The sequence below is a fragment of the Macrobrachium nipponense genome, chromosome 29, assembly GCF_015104395.2.
Source record: "Macrobrachium nipponense isolate FS-2020 chromosome 29, ASM1510439v2, whole genome shotgun sequence".
NCBI classification, from domain to species: domain Eukaryota; kingdom Metazoa; phylum Arthropoda; class Malacostraca; order Decapoda; family Palaemonidae; genus Macrobrachium; species Macrobrachium nipponense.
The window spans coordinates 16,253,496-16,279,376 of NC_061092.1; the positions used below are offsets into that span (position 1 = coordinate 16,253,496).

The 25,881-nt window shown below is 36.5% G+C and overlaps 3 protein-coding genes across 3 annotated transcripts; all 3 read right to left on the reverse strand.

Moving 5' to 3' along the window:
• LOC135206157 (cuticle protein 7-like) lies at positions 1-3,559 on the reverse strand. The gene is made up of 3 exons (XM_064237431.1): positions 3,519-3,559; positions 1,950-2,102; positions 1-434 (listed from the first exon to the last, which is right to left on the reverse strand). Exons 1-3 carry the CDS (start codon positions 3,528-3,530, stop codon positions 126-128), a joined length of 474 nt encoding a protein of 157 aa, XP_064093501.1. The 5' UTR covers positions 3,531-3,559; the 3' UTR covers positions 1-125.
• Positions 3,560-8,077: 4,518 nt separating this feature from the next.
• On the reverse strand, positions 8,078-11,110 carry LOC135205944 (adhesive plaque matrix protein-like). The gene is made up of 3 exons (XM_064237133.1): positions 11,085-11,110; positions 9,467-9,577; positions 8,078-8,861 (listed from the first exon to the last, which is right to left on the reverse strand). The coding sequence occupies exons 1-3, from the start codon at positions 11,094-11,096 to the stop codon at positions 8,166-8,168; spliced, it is 819 nt and encodes a 272-aa protein (XP_064093203.1). The 5' UTR covers positions 11,097-11,110; the 3' UTR covers positions 8,078-8,165.
• Positions 11,111-14,061: 2,951 nt separating this feature from the next.
• LOC135206026 (adhesive plaque matrix protein-like) lies at positions 14,062-19,276 on the reverse strand. The gene is given in 4 exon segments (XM_064237196.1): positions 14,062-14,749; positions 15,895-15,990; positions 15,993-16,070; positions 19,247-19,276. Coding segments are annotated over 4 exon segments (510 nt in total). The 3' UTR covers positions 14,062-14,443.
• Positions 19,277-25,881: the final 6,605 nt, after the last annotated feature.

Consider the following 25,881-nt stretch of genomic DNA (forward strand, 5'->3'; position numbering starts at 1 on the left):
TAAACAAAATATTTATTTATTCGATGGCACGTGTCGTCATCCGTCAAGCCACGTTGTAGAGTAGAGCAGAAGCAATAATAAACCTCATAAAAATAAATAGTATTTCCTAGGGTAATTAAAGCCGTTTATGCATAGGCGGGGATGATAGGAGCAGAGTAGGCTGGAGCTGGTTCATAAGCCGGAGCTGGCTTGTAAGCTGGAGCGGGTTTGTACGCAGGCGCGTATTCTGGGTAGACGGCCTCTCCCTGGTAAGTCACCTCGGCGACGAGGCCGTCGCCGTTGTCGTAGTAAGTGACGGTCTGGATGCGTCCGTCGGGGAGGTTGACGGTGTAGCTGCCTTGGGTGTTGTAGCCGTCGCGGGACTCGCTGTGGCCGAAGTTGGCGCCGGAGTAGTCGTCGGCGACGCCGTAGTTGAAGGTGTACTTGGGGGGTTCCTGTAGCAGGGAGAGAGATAGTATAGAATTTAAGCCAAACAAGAGCTGGGACCTATGAGGCCATTGAACGCTGGAACGGGCATTGCTGGTTAAAAGATTCAAAATCCGTAATAGGATGAAAACTTCCCAGTTGCACTATGCAACTGTTGTTAGGAGAGGGTGGAAGGTCAGATGGAAGAAAGAGAATACGAACGGAGGTACAGAAAAAGGAATGAAAGAGGTTGCAGCCAGGGGCCGAAGAGACGTTGCAAAGGCCTTTAAATAATGACTATATATAGTGCACCGCGTGAGGTGAACTGACGTCACAGCATTAGGGTGCCAAAGTAATGGTTATTGGACCTTCGCAGGCGCTAAGAAAATGTATTATTTTTTAAATCTGCCGTGGTAAAAAGAATTTAATTTAATTAGAAGATCTGCCTTGGGTATAAGATGTACAATGGCTATGTAATATCCTTTCGCCTGACTGGAAAATTTGCATTTACTGTAAAATCTTCCATGGCTTTAAAGTTTTCCCAGACTAGAAAATCTGCCTTTGCTATAACATCTCCACCAGCTATGCAATATCCTGTGGCCAAAGGATTGAAATAACTCGGTTATAGATATACACAAAAAAAAATTTATTTACTTGTACGATGATTGATACGCATAGCACCTGTCGGTGAAGCAATTGCAAAGTATTCGATTTGTTGGTTAATCTAATGAGTTTTATATATCGCGTAGGTATATTATAATATAAGATATGTTCACAGAATCAATATTTCCCTTATCATTGACTTCCTTCGTCATTTTATCACCAATTTTGCCTAGGAAAGAATCCTGAACTGTTCGAGTAATTATCTCAGCCGTAAAAAAATAATCCAACTTGTAAACTTGCAAAATCATCATCAGGCAACGAATACCAGATAAAAGAAGATTTTGATCAAGGAAATCTGCGTGGATATGGCTTTTCAAACTCATATCTGTATCAAAATAATGCCTTTTTCAGTTTCTCGTATCATGAGGTGGGAAAGTATCGCAGCTCAGTTTTAGTGGATTAGAACCGAACCTGTCGAAGTCGAGGTAAAGTCCAAGGGACTTACGAGTCCAGAAATAAATGGTTTGCTAATGGAGAATAAAAATGAACCTATTCGGTATTCACAAGGTGGAGTATCCGTAAATATTCGTGTATGAGGCAGATATCACCATGGCTACTTATGTACTAGAAAACTCAATTAGACAGGTTCTTATGTGCTAGAAAACTCAAATAGACAGGTTCTTATGTGCTAGAAAACTTAAATAGACAGGTTCTTATGTGCTAGAAAACTCAAATAGACAGGTTCTTATGTGCTAGAAAACTCAAATAGACAGGTTTTTATGTGCTAGAAAACTCAAATAGACAGGTTCTTATGTGCTAGAAAACTCAAATAGACAGGTTCTTATGTGCTAGAAAACTTAAATAGACAGGTTCTTATGTGCTAGAAAACTCAAATAGACAGGTTCTTATGTGCTAGAAAACTCAAATAGACAGGTTCTTACATCAGGGTAGACAGGCTCGTTGTAGGAGACGGGGGCTACGTATTTCGGTACCGGTGCGGCGTAGGCAGGAGGGGCATAGGTTGGGGGAGCTCCGTAGACCGGGGCGCGGTCGCCGAAGGCCAGCACCACCAGGGAGGCGAAGACGAAGGCGATCTGCGGCGAGATGGAAAATCCAGGATGAAATAGAGTTGCAATGGTGCTTTCACGTTTCATGGTGAACGATTGATCCCAAATGACGTAGAAAGAATGGCTCTGTATTTAGTTTCATTTGAGAGAGTCATTTAGCGTGTCCGGGTCTATTATTCAGCTTTATTTAAAAGATTTATAGCGTGAACGTGTAGAGATTCACCTTTGAGATGATCTTAAAAAGCGCGCATGGGTGTATATTCATCCTCATTCAAGAGAGGCTTGGAGAGCGAACTGATCTACTATATTTAGTTTCATTTAAGAGAGTCTTACAGCGTAAACGAGTTCATATTCAGCTTCGTTAAAGATATTCAGCTTCAGTCAAGAGAGTCTTACACCTTGAAACTGGTCCATATTCAGCTTCAGTTAAGCCAAGGTGTTTAGCAAAGCACGAACCAGGATTATGAATGGCATAAACATTCATAATGAGAACTGAACTCGCATTCACGGTAACAGTGCAAAATCGTTCGAGAATTGTTTGCTTTATCTCGTATATGGAGAACTATTTGCTTTTAACTCGTGTATGTATGGACTCGGTTATATTGATGTTAATTAAAATGATCGCAGTGAACAGGTTCAATTAGATTTTTACTAAGGTAGTATATCTTTTAACGTTAACCGATGTTGTCATTAACTTTAAAATATGTATTTCCCAGTATCGAGTCTTGTTATGCAAATTCTAAACTTGTCTAGATTAACAAAAATGATTAAAACTGTTTATATGCGCCTCAGTGGCGTGATCGGTATGGTCTTAGCCTGCCACCTCGGTGGCCGCGAGTTCGATTCTCTGGCATTCCACTGAGGGGTTAGAGATGTGTAATTCTGATGATAGAAGTTCACACTCGACGTGGTTCGGAAGTCACGTAAAGCCGTTGGTCCCGTTGCTGAATAACTACGCAAAAACACTATACAAACAAACAAAATGTTTATATATATATATATATATATATATATATATATATATATATTTCTGTGTGTGTGTGTGTTTTCGTGTCTGATTGTATCGAGAGTAGAATGGTTTTGGCACGGGCCTATCCTCAATTCAGCCGTTAATATATATATATATATATATATATATATATATATATATATATATATATATATAATATATATACATATATATATATATATATATATGTATATATACAATATATATATATATATATATATATATGTATGTATGTATGTATGTATATATCATATATATATCATATATATATACATATATATATATATATATACATATATATATATATATATATATATATATATATTACAAACACTCACAACCACAAGCAACTAAAACAACTGACCACAAGTCTAGCACCATCCAAAATTTTAAACACTGGTCTGTTCCAACGCAACCGGGAGGGGCTACTGTACCTGGAGAGACATGTTGGCCGAATGATGTCGACCTGAGTGGGCCCACGCCCTTTATACTCTGCCAAAATTGACTTTCCCCGCCTCCTCCTCCTCCTCCTCCTCCTCACCTTCGATCGTTGCTGGATGTCGCTTGGCACTGAAAACAGAATAGAAAAAGAAAAGAAAAAAATAAAATAAAATGAGTATTACGTGCTTGATAACAGGAACAAGGTTTTGCTCGATTTAGGTAACCGGTTACTCCGGTCATCTAGGCTTTAATGATATATTTTGTTGGGTGTTTTATAACTTCTTTAATCGTCTTTTCTCACGAGTTCATCTTAGTGCGAAGAGACCGGAGTGTATCGCGCCTGTAATTATGGGGACTGGAATCATTCCTCATTGATAAAACAAGCGTATTGCGTGATGGTCGGTGAGTTAATATAACGAGGGTCAATTGTACGTGCTCGAATCAGTGGGCTTATCATTCTTTTTCGTAGTCATTTTTTTGAGCATCTTTTTCTTTCAAGTCTGTATTCTGGGGCTGATTTGTTTTTATCAATATTTTTCTCAACTTGTTTTCCTATTCTGATGTGTGGAAATTAGCGTAGCAGATAACTGACCCATCTGGGGCGTTCGTGGGATTGTGTGTTTGCATAGTAATCTGGAGGGACTTGATTGCCAAACAGCTAATATTAATGACAGAGCGCCTCAATGGCGTGGTCGGTATGGTGTTGGCGTACCACCTCGGTGGCCGCGAGTTCGATTCTCGGGCATTCCATTGAGGTGTGAGAGATGTGTATTTCTGGTGATAGAAGTTCACTCTCGACGTGGTTCGGAAGTCACGTAAAGCCGTTGGTCCCGTTGCTGAATAACCACTGGTTCCATGCAACGTAAAAACACCATACAAACAAACAATATTAATGGCAGAAATGTGCATCGAACATACGGAAACACGTAGTACAGTTAGTAAAATCCTACTGGGTTCAGTAGTACATTCGTTGGTTCACGCTTTTTGGGACGTACGATATAGAAAGATTTAGGATATTTTGCCGATTCACAGAAAAAATGGCACCTTTGTCTTTGAAATTATAAATAAGCCAAACACACACACACACACACACACACACAATATGCAACCACCTGAATGCCTTATAAAATCAAGATTTTTAGACTGAAATGAATTTTAAAAACCAAGCCTTTTACAACCCAAGAAGGCTGGAATCGTAACACCAATTTGCCATGGAGTGGCATTGATCCTTTCACCATGAAAGTCATCGTGCCTCGTAATAAATTTGTAGGCGTTCGTTTCTTCCACTCCACTCTTTTTTTTTTTTTTTTTTTTTTCATGTGACACGCCACTCCCACCTTTTTCTTGCTTCCTTTCCTTTTTTTCCTCCCCCTTTCACGTTCATTCATCCTTGCCCTTTTTTTATTTTTTTTTTAATTTTTAAAGGAATTTAATAGACCGACCGGGTCTCGCGAGGTCACGGCCAATTCGCAAGCGTAAATGACTGCGCTTTTATTGGCCAGAATAGAGATCCTTGTCATTCTTCCAATTTTGTGTGCGCGCGTCTTTTTTTTTTTTTTTTTTTTTTTTTTTGTGGGGGGGTCGTATCTCTGACAATGGTTTTTCCACCCAAAGAATAACTAAACTGACTAAGAAAAGGTGAAATGCCTAAGCATATATCCTCAGATGAATGTTTTCCTCTAATCGCGCTCACTATCTACATTTGACGTAGTTTAAAGGTCACATATTCATTATTATTATTATTATTATTATTATTATTATTATTATTATTATTATTATTATTATTATTATTATTATTATTATTATTATTATTATTATCATTGACCGAAGGCAACGACGTTTAATGTTTAAGCATAGCGATCCATTGATTAATGTTTTTCACTTATTATTATTATTATTATTATTATTATTATTATTATTATTATTATTATTATTATTATTATTATTATTATTATTATATTAATGACCGAGAGCATCAAGATTTAATGATGAAGATTAGAGGACCAGAGATTATTGTTTTTTCACTTGTTGTTGTTGTTGTTGTTGTTGTTGTTATTATTATTATTATTATTATTATTATTATTATTATTATTATTATTATTATTATTATTATTATTATTATTATTATTATTAAATTAACCGAGAGCACCAAGGTTTAGTGTGTAAAAATAGAGGCCCACTGGTTAATATTTTTTCATTAATTTCAAATCCAAGTTGTGTTCATTCGACTTAGGTCAAGTTCTCACAAAGTCACCGTAATTGGTAGATTGTTCTACAACCTTGCAAACACGGAAACTGTGAGTTTATGACTTACAGAAGTATACTTGAAGGGGAGATGTTGAGAAGTTATTTTCCATTGTTTATAATGAAATTATGACGTCCGGATAGCACTTGCCAAGTGCCAACTTCTCGATTTCTTCCCTTCCGTTGGGGTTAATCCTATTCCGCTCTTTCTTTCGCTTTTTATCGTTTCCTTCTATCCTCAGCTTAAAAAAGGTATTGGGTTGCCTTCGCCATCGGCCTCTGAAAAATAAATCTAAATTGCCCAGTTTGTTCTAGAGCAATATTCAAAGAATTCTCAGGGGGAGATGGCGTCTAATGTCATGTCGTTCCCACAATTTAGTTACCTGGATGTGTTTTTTTGGTCCTTTCTTCTTTGTGTTTAAGGTTTATTTTTATCCCCCGTTGAACAGGCGGCGTCGTAAAAATCAACATCGCGCACCTTCCAGCGACCATAAACTGTTACTGAACAACCCCAGGCGTTGTCTTCACTTTCAGAACTCCGTTTAGTCTCATCCTTGTCGTCGTAAACATTATTATTTTGTTACGATGAAAGTATATTCCACCTTTTTCTCAATTCAGGTAATCACTTCTGGTTTTTGTATTATGCATGCAAGTCTACGAAAAGATAGTTTCATTAAAGTAAATCACCAAGTATAATAATCATACCGAGTCCGTAAAAGAATATTTCTGGGAAATTTTCAATTGATTCTCCGGATTATATACAAGATCCTCTACTCACGTCTTGCTAGCATTCATCCGGTTCATGTTGAAGAGTAGTCGATACACTTTTTGTTCAACGTTATATTCAAATTAAAGTTAAAATTACTGCTACATTAAAACCTGTAGCTCACTTTTTAAAATCTACGAGCAGATAACGATCATTCATCCAGTACCACAATGGTTCCATGGCATTCAGATATACAAAATGCACTCGCAGGAAAAGTGAAAGAAAATGCGGAGTTCACTTTAGGCTACTTAAAAAAAAAACTGCATAAACACACGTAAAAATTTACTTTAATTACTGGTGTCACAAAATTATTACATCAAACACCCCATTGTTATGAAGAGTAATATATAGATAATAGCTATCTTTGTTTTACTCAAATTGATGGATATGCGTATTATTCCTCTAGCAATCATTCATCTGTTAAACTGTCTTCATTTAACAGAATGTCCCTTGGAGACCTGAAAATATGTGAGCCAGAATATTCAGAGGAATTCGTTTCAAATCAAGTGATAAAAAGTTATGTTAACCAACTTATATTTTTAGACGCTGCATTAACGAAGGCAAAGGAGTGATTTTATGGCTGAGCGGTCAGGAAGGAGTTTAAAAGTGAAAATATTTTACGCTAACCATGTTATAATGAAACTTTTGATATCCTTGAATTATTGAAGGAATTTTTCTTAAACGTCATTTTTAAGTATGAAAATTATATCACTTTTCGAGCGTCCTTTCGGCCCCTAGCTGCAACCCCTTTCAAACCATTTACTATACCTCCGTGCATATTCCTTTTCCAACTTGCTTTCCACCTTCTACCAGTAATTGTTTCGATATTATTTCAGCGCCGAATGATCTCATAGATCCCAGCGCTTGGCATTTGGCCTAAATTTTATATTCCAGTTCCAACACACTCAAAGAAACTGACACAGTATGTTTATATTTTATTTCCTGTACAGGCGGTGAGAAATTGTAGTTCTGTATCCTGGCTTGCTACACCTCATCATTTTAGGTTTTCTTACTTTGAATAGCAAACATGTTGTTGTTGTTGTTTTCTCCTCCAGTCTAGGGCCTGTCACTCTGATCTCTGCACTTCTAAAATAAAACTTGTTTTGCCTTGGAAAAGATAGATTAAACCCGTTGGTCAGGCTGGAGAACAGACACCTATCCTGAGGATGAATTATTTTTCGTGAACTTATATATATATATATATATATATATATATATATATATATCATATATATCTTTATATATTTTAATTACATATATATATGTTATATATATATATCTAATTATACTATATATATAATATTATTATATATTATATATATAGATATAATATATCTATATAATATATATTTATCTATATATAATATGTTATATGATACCAATATATATATAGATTAGATATATATATATATATATAGATATATATATATTATATATATATATATAATATATATATTTTTTTTTTTTTTTTTTTTTTTTTTTTGTTTTTTTTTTTCAAGGTTAGGGAAAACTGAACTACAAATTTTATCATGTATTCTTTGGCACCAAAACCTCTCTCTCTTTCATTGCATAAATAAATTAAAATGTTTAGAAGTTTATATTCCTTTTTAGAGAACTATTATCCCCGAGTTCACTCGTATAAGGTTGGAAGAGGTCGGTATAGAGGCCCTTGCTGAAGAACTGTAGTTGGATCATAAACTGGAGCAGTGTTGGCACCAGGTCTGTAGCCAGACGAACCGCGAGAAGAGGGCTTGTGTACTGGAACAGCATTAGACTCATACACTGGAACAGGGTACGGGGCAGGAGCAAGAGTAGGCCTATAGATCGTGGCAGGTGCAGCAGCAGCAGTTGTATAGACAGGGACTCGGAACTGGTCAGGGTCAAGCTCTTCGTCAGAAGCAGCCTCATATGCCGAGACAGGAGCAGGAGCAGGCTTGTAACCTGGCACTGGGGCAGGAACTGGAGCAGGCTTGTAGACAGGGACAGGATCAGGCTCATAGGAAGGGGCTGGAGCAGGCTTGTAAACGGGGACAGGATCGGGAGCTGGGGCAGGCTTGTAAACCTGGCTAGGGGCAGGAGCAGCGGCAGTTTTCTTGTACTTAGGCGCTGGCTTGTATTCTGGGTATCTGGCTTCTCCTTCGTAAGTCACTTCGGCTTCCAGACCGTTGCCATTGTCCACATATTTGACAGTTTGAATTCGGCCGTCAGGTAGGTTGACCTTGTAACTTCCTACTGTCTTGTAGCCATCACGTGACTCGGAGGCTGCGAAACTGGCGCCAGTGTAGTCGTCAGCCACGTCATAATTGTAGGCATATTTTGGGGGTTCCTGAACGAGAAACAATGTATATAGTAATTCTTTACAAAATTGTATGATTATTCATGCTGTGCACGCATGTATATAAGACAAGCCAAAATGCTATTAATTTGTTAGGTAAGGTTTCACATAGTTTATAGTAATTCTTTACAAAATTGTATGACTATTCATGCTGTGCACACATGCATATAGGACAAGCCTACTATTAACTTGTTAGGTAAGGCTTCACATAAATCTGGAAAATCGTTAAAATAGAGCTAAGAGAATAAGAGAAAAATAGTGAGATACGAGTGAAAATAACAGTAATAAAACCAGCTAACAAATCGGCGTATGCATACAATGCTTCCAAATAGTAATTTTGGAAACTGAGGACTACAGATGTGGAGCTTTAAAACACCATTGCAGTCTGGTTTATGTTTCATCGTAAAGTTTAACGTCAGATTGATTTAATGTATAGAACTCTTTAGAAATTGCGGTTGGACGAAAGTAGTTTATAAAAGACGAAGTAAGTGTAACCTCGTTCCCATTATTAAATGTTGAATAAGAACAGTGATAAGCGAGAAAAATTTTTTCTAAAAGAGAGAGAGAAAAAAAAAAAAAAGGAAACAGACACTTACTGTGGGGTATTCAGGCTCCTGGGTTGGGGCAAAGTAGGAGCGGGGTATTTTGTGCTCGGGGAGCTTTTCGGCGATAGCCAGTGCTACCGTGGAGGCCAATATGAGGGTGACCTGCAAAAACGAAATAAGGCGAGGATGAAGATAACATAGAAACATAAACCATGAATGTGAGAATATTAGGCAGGGAGGAAGGTGACCTAGAAATTGATCGGATAAGGCAAGGATGAGGTTGACTTTGAAAACGAACAATAGAAAATGATAGAGCGGTGAAAGAAGCCTAAATCGGGTAGATGACTGAACTTCAAGTGAAATATCACTGCGCAAGATTCATGTTTTGAGTATTCGAGAAATATTTCCTTTTAAATGAAGGATGACGGGAGAAGGTGTGGCACCTGTGAGATTGAAGTACAATTCGATTGTCAGAACAATTGTCAGGAATAATTCAGAGTGTCCATAAAGTCCCAGTACCATTCTGTGCAATAAATACTTGAAATGGTACTGCTACTTTATGGACACCCTGTAGTGATTTGGATCTGTCCTAGATAGTGAGCTCCACGGGTTTTAACTCGGTATGTATACACTTTTCCGGCGTTTTTAGTACAAGGCTGTTCGGGATGTCCGTTAAAACATAGAAACCCGTAAATATCATAAAGATATGACCCCCAAAGAAATATTAGTCCTAGATACCGCACTATCTAGGAAAAATCACAAATTTTATGAATTGCATGACGAACTCGAGTGATGATAATATTTTTTTGGCTTTGACTGTGGCAGTGAAAATAAAGATAAAGAGGCCCAATCATCCATCTTTATATAGTAATTGATGTGTTGCTCGAGTCAAAATATCATAATTCAAAGGGGAGAGAAATGCTGGAATTTAAATTAAAAATACTATACATTATCATCAGAAATAATGACGAGATCCTCTTGAAAGTAAATTCCACATTCCCGGTTCTTGATGGACGACGAAGTTGAAAGCTAACTTCTACAAAAATGAGAAAAACCTGTTTTGATAATTGTCTTGGGTTTAAACGATCTTAACTTTGGTAATCTCAAGATGTATGATGAAGGAAATTGATACTAAGGGTTTTGTCAGAGGTAAACGACCTGTAAGAGAGGTAATTGGCTCTCATATGTCAAAGCAGTTCAGAATGAAGAAATAGCGGAACAATCAACTTGAAAGGCACATTAACAGGCAAGAAAAATAGAGAGGTTCCCTTTTAGATTGTATTTAATTGAGTCCAAAATTGATAGATGCTTAACACCGCAGTTTTTCTTGGGGCTTCCACGAACTTGTTCTTTAAATCTAATTTTTCAAAAATCATATTATTTGTAAATTGAAAGCGTGAAATTATTTTTAAATATTAACACAATGAAAGGCACAGATACGTAGATTTGCAGCAGCTTAATCTTTTTAGATGTGCAGGGAATTTCGACAGCCCGACCGGATCCCAAAATTTACGAACTGTACCCGAATCTAAATTAACTAATGTTCCTGGCTGTGCTGATCGAAAACCAATGCAGTAGAAGTAAGGAAAACATATACATTGAATGACAAAAGCAAAAGCATAGAAAACGAATACATACACTCTTTGTTGCATTCGATTCCTCGACTTACCTTCAGTGTCATGTTCGGCAGGTGTATGGTGCGTCTCAGGGGCCGTGGTAGGCCTTTATATACCCGGCTGCCTTTTCGGAACTTTCGCCCTCGTCACGATTCCTCTGCAGGAGGATGCGGAGGTTTACATCTTCGCGTGACTCGGGGGGCGTCGTAAAGATGAGCCACATGGCAAATAGGCTATAGTATTCGTACGTCTACTTGATTTGCGTTCTTGGATGATTGGTTGCGACTGTGTATGTGTAATATATATATATATATATATATATATATATATATATATATATATATATATATATATATATATAAAAATTATTTGTGTGTGTATTGTTAACCGAATGGTTAATTCGACCATGTATGCCCTTAACTAACCCAAGACATAGGTCCTATTACAGGGGGAGGGAGTGGCCAGCTGCACTTATTCATATTGACTTATATTTATATATTATATATATATATATCCCAGATATTTAATAATGTATATATATATATCATATATATATATATATATATATATATATGATATATATATATAAATATTCATTAATATTATAAATATTCTTTGTTTCTTTCGTCGTTTACAATCTGCATTGATTTACTGTCTCCATCCTTTTTGGCCATTCGGCTCTATGGAAGCTCACCAAATCAAAATCTAGGCCAATGGCTCTCAACCCGGGGTGGGGGGGAGATGCGATTTCAGAGTTTCCCGGGAGAGGGGAGGAGAGATTATGACCACTCTTATCAAAGTTTTAACATCCATTACATGCTCAATCGCTTACATATGTAAAACTACGCTATAAAATTAATCCAAGTATGTAAAGGTTTAAGTATTAATGTGGAAGAAAATAAGTATATTTAGTAGTACATGCATATTATGAATGGACCTTTTGGGGCAGACAATTTTGGGAAGGGGGTTGGGGGTGGGCGCGGTTGGAATGACATTTTGACAACGGTGAAAGGGCTCTTAGGCCAAGAAAAGTTTGAGAACCTGATCTAGTCAGTTTGGAGCAGGTCAGCCTACACAGAACGCGACCTGCCCCTTAAAAGAAAGACCAAAATAAATGAATAAAATCATGCGCAATATGCCTAATACGGACGATAGATGTGGTGGAATTTTCGCTGCCAACCTCTCGATCCCGAAATATACGTGAAAGAATGACACGCCTCCGATTCCACGCATCGGTTATGGAGGAGGTCGGGAGGGCAAGGACATTTCACCCCCCAAAATTCTTCTTTTTTCTCATTCTTCTTCTTCTTCCTCTTCTTCTTCTTCATCTTCTTCTTCTTCATCTTCTTCTTTCGCTAAGTCCTTCCGGAGTGGAGCGCGTGGAAGCGAATTGCTCTTATTGAGGAGAGTTACGTCTGTGGAAGCTTGCGTTACTCTCTCATTTTCTGGAATACAGGAGCCCTTTCGGAAGTAGTTTTTTTTACATTCTGGGCTTCGAATTTACACACAAAGCACGTGTAAATATATATGTATATATATATATATACATATATATATATATATATATATATATACTGTTATATATATATATATATATATATATATATAATATTTATAATATATATATATATATATATATATATATATACTGGCTGCATCTCAACAATCAGACTTTTTACCTTTGAAGAAGGACGGGAAATAAACAATTGTATTTTTCCAGATCTGAATGGCGTTAGGCGCTTGTAGCCTTATACTATGTTTACTAATGCTGCAAAATTGTATTATGTTTACTAATGCTGCAAAAAGGTATTATGTTTACTAATGCTGCAGAATTGTATTATGTATACTAATGCTGTAAAATTATATTATGTATACTGATGCTGCAGAATTGTATTGTGTATACTAATGCTACAAAATAATATTATGTATACTAATGCTGCAAAATTGTATTATGTTTACTAATGCTGCAGAATTGCATTGTATTTACCAATGATGCAAAATTATATTGTGTATACTAATGCTGCAAAATTGTATTATGTATATTAATGCTGCAAAATTGTATTATGTATATTAATGCTGCAAAATTGTACTAAGTACACTAATGCTGCAAAATTGTACTAAGTATACTAATGCTGCAAAAATGTACTATGTATACTAATGCTGCAAAATTGTACCATGTATACTAATGCTGCAAAAGTCTGTGCACCGATAATTACCGATGCAATATATATTTACATAATTGAAATTTGTTTCTAATTCTCAATATGTCGTTAGTTATACCTTGATTTCTATTTCCACCAGATTTCATTGTTTTGGCGCCCAGCTGCGTGTTATGGAAACTGGTCGCTCAAGAAGAATGGCTTCCATTGTGAAGTGTACTACATACTCGTAATATGTAGTTATCCATATTTTCATATTATTAACAAGTGCATTTTGTGTTTGCCTGTTTTACATGCGTGAAGTTATTGTATGAGATATTTATAGACAACTTTCTGACTCACATTGGGATCGAACCCAGGTCTTTCAATTGAAGGGTAAGGGCGTTACCAGCTGTGGTTCAGTTGATAGCCCCTTTGCCCCCTTGCCTTTCAATGGAAAGACCTTGGGTTCGATTCCGATGTGAGTCGGGAATTTATTTCTTTTCCACACGTGATTGTGCGTTGACTGCTTCCATCATGTGAGTGTGTACATATATATATATATATATACTAATATATATATATATATATATATATATATATATACATATATACGTATGCATATATATAATGTGTGTGTGTGGTATTATATATATATATATATATATATATATTATATATAATATATATATACGCATGTATAGAAATGATTTGTAAGGTTACGAATAAGTTTCAACTTAAAGCTAGTGTGGGATAAAAGTGAATTAGTCACTTTTTTATATATTCATATTTTTGTTTAGAATTGACGAGTCTGGGGAAGCCACGTTAGTAGAATTCTAGACCTGACAAGTGCATCATACCATGTGACAATCTAACCGGAAGGAAGAACTACTTTAGAAGAAAATACATTTATTCCATTTCATATGGCACGCTATATACTGGAACAAAACATACCGATACAAAAATATATATCTTTAAGTTGTTATGTAAGTTAAGAGAGCGACAAGAATAAATAACCAGAGAAATTAGCATAGAACGCCGATTCACTTAAACATCATAGGACTTGTAGATTTCCTAGTCCATAGGTAACATAGGGCTTATAGAAATCGCACAGGACCTAGGGCTTTAAGGACATGTAGAATCATATAGGACCCAGGCCTTTAAGGACTCATATAAATGACATAGGAATACAAATCACATAGGACCTAGACCTTGAAGGAATCATACAAATCACATAAGGACTCAAGTCCTACAAAAAACAAGACGAGCAGAATTTAAGCCTCGTATGCTGGAGGGGGTGGGGGAGGAGGAGGAGGTGGGTATTTGGGAGTGGGTGGGTATTTTGGGGGAGCAGGGTAAGCGGGCTTGTGCTCCGGGTAGGTAGCCTCGCCCTCGTAGGTGACCTCTGCGATGAGTCCGTCTCCGTTATCGACGTAGGTGACCGTCTGCTTTCGTCCGTCGGGGAGGTCGACGGTGTAGCTGCCCTCCGTCTTGTAACCGTCGCGAGCCTCGTTGTGACCGTAGGTGGCGCCCGAGTAGCCGTCGGCGACGCCGTAGTTGTAGGTGTACTTGGGAGGAACCTGGAGGGACGGGGTATTGAGATATTACGGCTCAGGTTAATTGGTTGCGCCTTTAGTTACGTATTGATTAAATTTAGGCTGACCAAACAAGCACAGGAGGCACTTCCGGCCAATCAGCGGCTACAGACGGTGAAAAGAGGGCGTTTGAGTGGTTGGACAGCAAGATAAAGAGATAAATAAGGGAAATGAAAGAGAGGGGACAATTCCGCAGTTGCACCTAGAAGTAATCGTTAAGAGAGGTTGGATAGCAAGGTTGAAGAAAGGAAACCGGAATGGAGGGCAATTAAGAGTTAAAAAGTGGCCACAGCTAAGGCAGAAGGAAGGATGTAAACGCCCTTTAGTAACGCCTACAGTGCACCACGTGCGGTGCACTGATGGGACTTACACTACGGGGTTGCACAAGTAACGCTCGAACGATAGCCCAGTGACTTTTTTTGTTGAGAAGGGCTTTTGAAGAGAGAATTATTTCGAGCGAGACAATCGTGTCTTTCAGATGTCCCAGCAAATGGGACTTGATAAGCTATTCCGGATAACCGATCTCTTTAGTTATTATCAGAATTCTGCAAGATCTAATATGTAACAAACGGATATAGGTAACATGAGTGAAATTGTAAGTAGCAGCAAGTCGGTCAGAACCAGTGTAAAATGTTGATATTGTTAATATGAGTTTTTGTAATCAAGAGTAATACTTAGTAGCCATTATTCACCAATAAATGTATAGCGCTTCAGTGGCGTGATCGGTATAGGTCATGGCCTGCCACCTCGGTGGCTGGGAGTTCGATTCTTTGGCATTCCACTGAGGGGTTAGAGAAGTGTATTTCTGATGGCAGAAGTGCACTCTCGACGTGGTTCGGAAGTCACGTAAAGCAGTTGGTCCCGTTGCTGAATAACCACTGGTTCCATGCAGCGTAAAAACACCATACAAACAAACAAACAAACCAATAAATATATGCTATTTGTGGGGAAGTAATGGAATATGTTGGCTTCTCTATAAAGAAATATGAAATTGCCTTCAGCATAGCCATGCAAAAGCTCCATGAAATTCACTTATTTTTTAATAAAGAATTTTAATCACTTACGTTATTGACTTTTTGCTTTGGTGACGCCAAATTAACCAAACAAATCAATCTCCCTAAATTACTTACGTCAGGGTACTCGGGTTCCGCCTTGTAGGGTGCCGGCTTGTGATAGGAAGGTGGAGGGGGTGGGGGATATGCGGGGCGGGGGTATTCTGGTGGGGGGTATTCAGGTGGGGTGGGTAGTGGGGGGGAGGGGGTTGGTCGGCCAGAGCGGCTGCAGCGACGCACAACAATAGAATCACCTGGGGGAAGAAATTATATTAAAGCAATGGTAATAATACTAAAAATAATAATGATAATAATAATAATAATAATAATCATTGTTGTGTTTTTAATTAACTTTAGACCAAATATTTCAATTGGGACCACATGCTGGATTTGGGAGTAACATCGCATAGTCATCTAAAGAGAAATGCCATTATTTTAGCCACGCCACTAAATCAGAAATAAATACTTTGGCGTTATGACAAAAAATTCAAGAAAACAAACACGGTACATATTGTAGGAATAAACAGGGCAGTAGTGTTTTGTAAAATTAGTCTTAACTGTTAGATATATATGTAAAGAAAGCCTAAAAGGAAGCTAATGAAATACTAAGCCTTTGAAAAGTGATAACTATATCCATACAAAATTCTACAGATAAGCGAATGAAAACATTATGGGTCGGACCCTCTAGCTCTAGTTAGCTAGAACTTATTGTACCCCAGTGAATGAATTGATTACCAAAAAGAGAAAAAAATATTTTGAATGGGCTAAAATAGGCTCAAGTAAAATGTTTTCAAAGGGCTAAAAAGGCTTAAGTAAAATGTTTTCAAAGGGCTAAAAAAGGCTCAAGTAAAATGTTTTCAAAGGGCTAAAAAAGGCTCAAGTAAAATGTTTTCAAAGGGCTAAGAAAAGCTTAAGTAAAATGTTTTCAAAGGGCTAAAAAAAAAGACTTAAGTAAAATGTTTTCAAAGGGCTATACAAGGCTTAAGTAAAATGTTTTCAAAGGGCTAAGAAAGGCTTAAGTAAAATATTTTGGAAGTGCTAAAAAAGGCTTAAGTAAAATATTTTCAAAGGGCTATAAAAGCTTAAGTAAAATGTTTTCAAAGGGCTAAAAAGGCTTAAGTAAAATGTTTTCAAAGGGCCAAAAAAGGCTTAAGTAAAATGTTTTCAAAGGGTTAAAAAAGGCTTAAGTTAAATGTTCAAACTGCCATTTCAAGAGCTACGACGTAAATATGTAGTCTAGTTAGCAGATAGGTTACGATTTATCACAACTTGTTCATTACTTCGAAATAAACAATTAGATGTCCACGTATCGGTTCGTTAGCGTCTTTACATTTGGAAATTAAGAAATTTGGCCTCTATTTTGAATACCTTAGGGGATATTAAACTTTTATCTTAAAAATGTGAGATGACAGAACTTCAAGTGCACAAAAGAAAATGAGGAACTAATATTTTTCCAAAATGGGGTTGAATTATAAAGCTCAGCTTCCTCAGAAATTGAGTGAGGAATGTATGAATATATATATATATATATATATATATATATATATATATATATATATATATATATATATATATATATATATATAAACTTAAGTTGGACATTTCCATTACAGAGTTACTGCGTATGAACAAAAAACACCATTTCAAAAACACTTCGAGAGAGAAATAAAAGCAAGTTTGAATTCACACAGGTATTCCCGAATCACTTGTTTACCTGAAGAGCCATGGCTGGGATCTGATGTATAGGCTAATGTCGCTGGCCCTTTATATACACCACAAAAAAGACCGACAAATCCTTTCGCCAATATGGTTCCACGGACACGTATAATAAGGAGAGCCTCTCCACAACCACGCTGACCGCCCAAGGGACATTACCGCTGCGTGGGGTACCACTGATACTTGGGGGGGGGGGATTAATTAGCGGATGAGGTAAAGCTAATTACCCTGTGGGTGAAGCAGCAGTGTTGATTGGCCTAGTTTGTTAATGGACGACGATTTGGAATCTCATTTTTCGTATTATTTATTTATTTATATTTATTTTTTTTATTTGACTCAAGACTTAATTCACTTGAATAGTTTATTGCTGAACGGCAATACTTCGAGAACTCTTATAAGTTTAGAAATGTGTGAATGGAGGAGAATTAAAGTTAGCAACCTTTTTTTTATAAATATCTTTCTATCTATTTTATGAGAATTAATTTACACGTAATTTTTCTCGTATATATTTCATATGTGGGATTTTTTTTTTTTTTGGTGTATAGGCTTCCCGGAAAAAAATATTGAACCTTTTCTGAGGCTTTATAAGTATGAGGGATCATATGTGCTTCTTCACTTTAATTCAGAGCCTTGAAACTGGGAAACTAATTCAGAGCTTGAAACGGAAACTAATTCAGAACCTTGAAAATGGGAAACTAATTCAGATCCTTGAAACTGAGACATCCGAAAATAATTTCAAATTCAACACGATAAGTCATAAATATGACGTCTTGATAGTGGACCGGTCAAACGTAATTAATTTTTGAAGAAATTTCGATTTTTTTCAGTCGCCCGAACTAGCGGTGGTTTTTTTTTTTTTTTTTTTTTTTGTAGTATTCAAATTTACATAAATAAGCATTAGCAAGAACATTTATTTTTTTTTATTGAGCATATGCCATACCCAGTGCCGCAAGTTATCATCATTGTGAATTTTGAAAGCATAAATAAATTTTTTTTTGTACATGGAAAATACGGCAGGGCCTGAAGCGTTTGATATAATATGACTGAAGAGACGCAGAAACAAATATTAATGTATATAACTGTGCGAAGTATATGTAAGGTATGCAATATAGTAAATACAATTATATTAATTATTGGTTTCCCATTGGACAGTTCTAGATCAACCACAAACGGTTAAGACAAGGTGAGAGCGAAGAAAACATCATGTAAAAAAGTAGGATAATTCTTGGCAGAAATGGTGTAAAAATGTTAACTAGAATGTCATTGCAGTCTGGTAAAAGAGATTACGGTAATGATCGTGAGTAACCAACCCTAAGCTTTGAGCAATGTGTGGCATCCGTACATGCATACACGTCCTCTCCCCTGGAGTCAGTTTTAATGGCACCGTTGGTCAAAACGAGCCACCGCAATGCCGGTATTGACCAATACCATCTAGGCTCGTAATTACCCCCAGTAATTACCCCTAGTTCGCCTTCTTCATGCTCGTAAACCCCGTCTTCGGTTTTCGCAGATCGCTGCTTTCCTTAATACGTAATTTTTCAGTCTTCGGTTATGGCAAATCGATACGTCCCTTAATTCGTAATATTTCAGCCTTCGGTATCCGTAATTTTTCAGTCTTTGGTTATGGTAGATCGCTGCTTCTTGTAATCCGTAATATTTCAGTCATCGGTATCCGTAATTTTTCAGTCTTCTGTTATTGCAAATCAACGCTTACCTTAATCCGTAATTTTTCAGTCTTCGGCATCCGTAATTTTTCAGTCCTCGGTTATGGTAGATCACTGCTCCCCTTAATCCGTAATTTTTAAGTCTTCAGTATCCGTAATTTTCCAGTCTTCGGTTATGGTAGATCGCTGTTTCCAGTAGTCCGTAATTGTTCAATCTTCGGTATCCGTAATTTTTCAGACTTCAGTTACGGCAGATCGCTGCTTCTATTAATCCATAATTTTTCATTCTTCAGTATCCGTAATTTTTCAGTCTTCGGTTATGGTAGATCGTTGCTTCCAGTAATCCGTAATTTATCAGTCTCGGTATCGGTAATTTTTCAGTCTTCAGTTACGGCAAGTCGCTGCTTCCCTTAATCCGTAATTTTTCAGTCTTCGGTCATGGTAGATAGCTGCTTCTCTTAATCAGTAATTTTTCAGTCTTCGATTATCGCAGATCGCTGCTTCCGGTTATCAGTAATTTTTCAGTCTTCGGTTATCGTAGATCGCTGCGTCCCGCTTCATTTGTACGTTTATTCGGTGCGATCTTCCTTTCGTCCTGCGAGAGTTTCGTCGTATTATGTCATATCGGAAGTCTCCTGGCCCCCAGGGAGATTCCTTTGTCACTGATGTTTGTAGAGCGGTCATCGATGTTACGTAACGACTGGTTTTAGCTTAAAGAAAGGTCGCTTAGCTGTCTCCCGGAGCATTTGCTCAGAGCGTTGACGAAAAGGACGAAAACTGGATGAGCGAGGAAAGTGGTACGTGTTCAGGTATGAAATTAACGGAATCATAAGCTTAATAAACGAGAGAGAGAGAGAGAGAGAGAGAGAGAGAGAGAGAGAGAGAAGAGAGGAGAGCTGAAATTTGTATTATGCTTAACACCAGGACCAGTCATACACAAACATAAACAACTTGTAGCGTTTTCTCGCACGCACACACTAATCATTACTGGTATCAACAGCCAAAAGAGAATGGGTTATTTACAGTATGATGATACAAGTAAATAAATGTAAATGCATATATATTATGTACTGTATAATATAGATATTATATATATATATTATATATTATATATATATATAGTAAAATTTTAGGTAAAAAATACATTTTATACTACTGGATTCGCTCCTGTCCAAAGTAATAAAATTGATTACATGGAATATTGGAAATATCAGTTACTTATTATACACACACACACACACACACACACACACACACACACACACACATATATATATATATATATATATATATATATATATATATATATATATATATATAACAAAATTTAGGGAGAAAAAATGCTTTCATATTACTGGATTCGTTCCTGTCCAAAGTAATAAAATTGATTACATTGAGTATTGGAAATATCAGTTACTTATTCTGAAAAAAAAAAGGTGTCGGGGGTGGGGGGGAATGATCGTGATAATTTTTTTTTTAAAGTTCCCTTCGTATCATGAATGCAAGATTGTGAGAGTCGTGTGCCAAAAAATAAATAAATAAATAAATAGATAAAAAAGAAATTACACTGAACACCCACCTCTTTCTAATGTTTGATTTCACCATTTTAAGTGTTCCCAGCTTCTAGATATCAAGAATATCGACGGTTATAAAATGAAAATAGAATATAAAAGTTAAATGAAAAGTCAATACCAAATAAGATTTTTTATATACAACAGGTAATGCGAATAGAGAAGTTCTCGACGGGAATCCGAGTTTATTATGCTCTTCCAGAGATGGCATTGGGAATCATCAGAGGATATTCCTGAATTAGTAAACTTAACCTTTCGTTGAAATGGCGAGTAAGCAGAATCCTAACGTGATGGAGTTAAAAATTTACCATTCTTATTTAACTCATACATTTCAATCAAATTATTTTGAAGTTTACAATTTTTATTTAACTCGTACATATGAACCAAATCATTTGAAGTATACTATTTGTATTTAACTTGTACATTTGAACCAAATAATTTTGAAGTTTACCATTTTTATTTAATTCGTACATTTGAACCAAATTATTTTGAAGTTTACCATTTTGATTTAACTCGTACATTTCAACATTTTGAAGTTTACCATTTTGATTTAACTCGTACATTTCAACATTTTGAAGTTTACCATTTTGATTTAACTCGTACATTTCAACCAAAGCATTTTGAAGTTTACTATTTTTTATTTAACTCGTACATTTCAACCAAAGCATTTTGAAGTTTACCATTATTATTTAACTCAACCAAATCATTTTGAAGTTTACCATTCTTATTTAACTAGTACATTTCAACCAAATCATTTTGAAGTTTACCATTCTTATTTAACTCGTACATTTCAACCAAATCATTTTGACATTTACCATTTTCATTTAACTCAACCAAATCATTTTTTATTTAACTCGTACATTTCAACCAAATCATTTTGACGTTTACCATTTGTATTTAACTCATACCCTTCAACCAAATCATTTTGTCGTTTACCATTTTCATTTAACTCAACCAAATCTTTTTGAAGTTTAACATTTTCATTTTACTCAACCAAATCATTTTTATTTAACTCATACATTTCAACCAAATCATTTTCAAGTTTAGTACCATTTTTATTTAACTCATATCTTTCAACCAAATCATTTTGACATTTACCGTTTTCATTTAACTCAACGAAATCATTTTGAAGTTTACCATTTTTACCTAACTCATACATTTCAACCAAATTATTTTGTACCAAACCTAAAAATAACAAAGAATGATTTCGTGACAGTGCAAATCACTAAAAGTACGAAGCTCTTTTTCGTAACCACAGACTTGTCGCATTAGCATCCGTAACTTACGAGGCACTCGCGCACTGGACATCCACAGAACCTTCCATTACATCATGAAATAACAGCGAAAGTCAAGGTGGGGGAAAGCGTATAAAGGTGCGGCCGAGAATTGCGTATATAGTACCTCAAGGTTGCTCAGGGAAGGTGTGGTAAAAAAATGTGGTTCAGAAGTCTTGAGTTGTGTTTTACAGAGGAAGATGGTACACTTAGAGCTGCAACGTATTCCCAGCGGCGCTTTTATGGAAGTTTGGTAATATATTCTGCACTGCGCTCTTCTGTCTTCGTTCCATTTTTCTTCCCCGTAGAGGGGTGGTGCCGTCAGCGCACGTATCCGGTGCACTGTAGGCATTACATAGGGTTCTTTAGATCGTGCCTTCAGCCTCTAGCTGCAACCCATTTCGTTCCTTTTACTGCACCGCCTTTCATATTCTCTTCCATCTTCTTTTCCATCCTCTCCTAATAATTGATTCATAGCGCACCTGCGAGGTTTTTCCTCCTGTTACACCTTTCAAACTTTTACCGCCAGTTTGCGTTGTAGCGCAGAATGACCTCATTGATCCCAGTGCTTGGCCTTTGGCCTAAATTCCATATTCAGTTCGAATCAGTTCTGTTTTTGTTTGTCACGTTTAACGTTATATTTGCACAGTAGCAACAGAGTCGTCCGTTTAATAAAGTATTCGCTAAGAGGATTAAACAGAAACCTTTTATCCAAATCATCTGCGATTCCCGCAAGGTAGCGTTTTTGTTATAAAACTGGATACCAGCATATTTTTTTCAGTTAGACCTGAAAGTTTAATGAAACCAAAAATGTTTAAATATTTTTCTCAGAAAGAATGAAAGTATGTTACGTAACCTTAATTTTTTCAAATGAGATATGTTTAGAGTTGAAAAGAAAAATACACTTGAAATGTATACAGAGCAAAATACATTTAGTCAGTAGATATCCAGTATATTGTCCGGATTTACGCATGCAGTCTGTAAGATGGGCCATTGACCAAAGTTCCTCGTTGGACATGTGGTTATCGCGCTCGGCTGCCATTCCGGTGGTTCTTTGTTCGATTCTCGGTTCGGCCAACGCGGAATCGGAGGAATTTATCTCTGGTGATAGGGATTCATTTCTCGATATATTGCTGTTCGCATCCCACAATAAGCAGTAGGTCCCGTTGCAAGGTGACCAATTGGTTCCTAGCCACGTCAACATATCTAATCCTTCGGGCCAGCCCTAGGAGAGCTGATAATCAGCTCAGAGGTCTGGTAAAACTAAGATATACTTAACTTATTTGACCAAGCTAAGTACTTAACAAGTCCGAACGTCTCATTGTCTTGTCTTGGTAACTACCGGTCAGCATTGCGTGTGTTATACACAGGAACAGTTGTGCAAACATGCAGGCAGCAATGACGAATACCGTTTTAATAGCGGTATTTAATTTCAAAGTTCGGGTGAACTGAGAATTATGAAAGAAGACGATACGACATCGTGGAGTGAAGGTGAAGTAATACATGAAACCGTACGCACCGTTTATTGGTAGGCTGCTATAGTAGATTCACATCAACCGTGCATTTGCTGTCTAGGCCAGTCCCTTAAGACGCTCCTGATTGGCTGTTGATAAGCCAATCAAAGGGCTGGAAACTCTCAGTCTCTCTCGAGAGTTCACATAGGCAGGATGTATGTTCCACCTCTCCTGAGGGAATACGTCTATCAAAAGTATCAATCAGGAGAAGTGGCACGTACATCCCGCCTAAGTGAACTCTCGAGAGAAACTGGGAATTCCCAGCACTGTGATTGGCTTATCAACAGCCAATCAGGAGCGTCGTAAGAGACTGGCCTAGACATCAAATGCACGGTTGATGTAAATCTACTACAGGACACGTGGCAGAATCTTCAGACGCGTTGGCCTTGGCTATTGTCAATGTTAATTTATTTTCATCGTGGAAACATGAACGTCATAATAATTTTTCAGCATTTTCTTAGTCGGTTCATCTTGATTCAAGTACCTCATCACGTAACTCGACACTAATTTCTTGTTGATATTCACTTTCATTTGGGTGAAAGAAGAATTAATTAGGTCTGTGTTCAGATGTATGTAGTAGCTTGTGCTGTGGAACTTTCTTCCTTAGAGAGTTCCCTCTTGCCTCCGTGGTTATAGGTTGAACTTCGCCATCCCTTGTGAAGGTAGTGTTTATATATAAATTATATATATATATATATATATATATATATATATATATATATATATATATATATAAAATTTATCAATTTTGAATATCTTCATTAAAACGACCAAGTACATACAAGGCTCCTAATATTTATATATATATATATATATATATATATATATATATATATATAGTATATATATATATATACATATACATATATATATATATATATATATAATATATATATATATATATATATATATATTATATATATTAGGAGCCTTGTATGTACTTGGTCGTTTTAATGAAGATATTCAAAATTGATAAAATACTTAGGGATGAGCAAGCTAAGCTGGTTTTAAAAAAAAAGTATTTGTGTTAGTGTATACCTTGCAGCAGTGTATTGGAATTTAAAACCCTTATGAAGGATTTTGTTGCGTCACTATGTTATTCAGTTAAATATTTTTAGCTAATTAAAACTGTCTATGAACAAAGTAGATGTCATGTTTCTGTTGAATCTTGTCAAATGAATCTTTATTAACTGGTGGGGTCCTAAAATGGAATGTCGTCATGTCACCGTTGCTGTTTGCTCATCTCGTGGATTTTATGATGAAAAAATAGTTAAAGGGAAAGGAGGAATAGACTGGAGTAACGATGGAATCTAGACATATTTAAAATACAGCGATGATGTTGTTTATAATCGGCAAAACACTGCCAAATATACACGGCTTGTTTAGTGCAATGCATCATATATGCAGAGTTAGGAAAAAAGACATAAAGAAATGATGAGGACAGAATATGCTGGAGGGAATGAAGTTGTACTAGTTTGATAAAGGTCTTCAAGTACTTCAACGGTCTAGAACACTGATATCCAATACATGTTTTCTTGAATTCGAATTCAATTTAAGACTAGATAAGAAAAAGCAAACAATTGGCAAGCTGAATAACATATGAAGAATTGGATACGATTTTCATTGCTTAACATGAACCATGTTAAGAGAAGTAAGGAATAATATTAGCAGTTAGATGGCAGGGTAGAGTTCGGAATGATACCACAAGGGAAATTACGAATTTGTGAAATTTGTAGATGAGATCATGATCCAGTGGAGATGCTGGGTGCTGGGTCATTCCCTCACCTCCCATGGGGTAATAATGTGTGATATTGTCAACTAGGCTTTTAGGGCCATCAGAAAAGTAAGAAGATCGAGACGTAGTTTGGTAAGAACTGTTAGGCTGAGGTTTGAGGTGAATGGAAATATGTGGAAGTGAAAGCTCAAGAGAAAATGGGGTCTTTTAGAGACGATAAGAACATTCAAGAATAAAAATTGCCCAGAAAATCATACGAAACAATGAGGTAAGGGGTGATGACTTTAAACCTCAAAACCGATTAAGTACTTTAAAAAAACCGGGAAATGACTAATGGTACCGTCATTTTGAAATAGCACTGCCGTCCATAAAAAAGCAGAATCTTAAATAAAATATACAGTATATATATACCTGTACAGAAGAACAGTATAGTGAAAGCATAAAAAAATCTTTTAAAGTTTAACCCTTCTATTTGTTTTTTTATGATTATTTTTGTGATAAGGCATAAAACTTATGTTACTTATTATCAGGGAATGAGAGGAAATGAAGCTTATCAGAATGACTTAGGGTTGGACGGAACCACTAACTGTT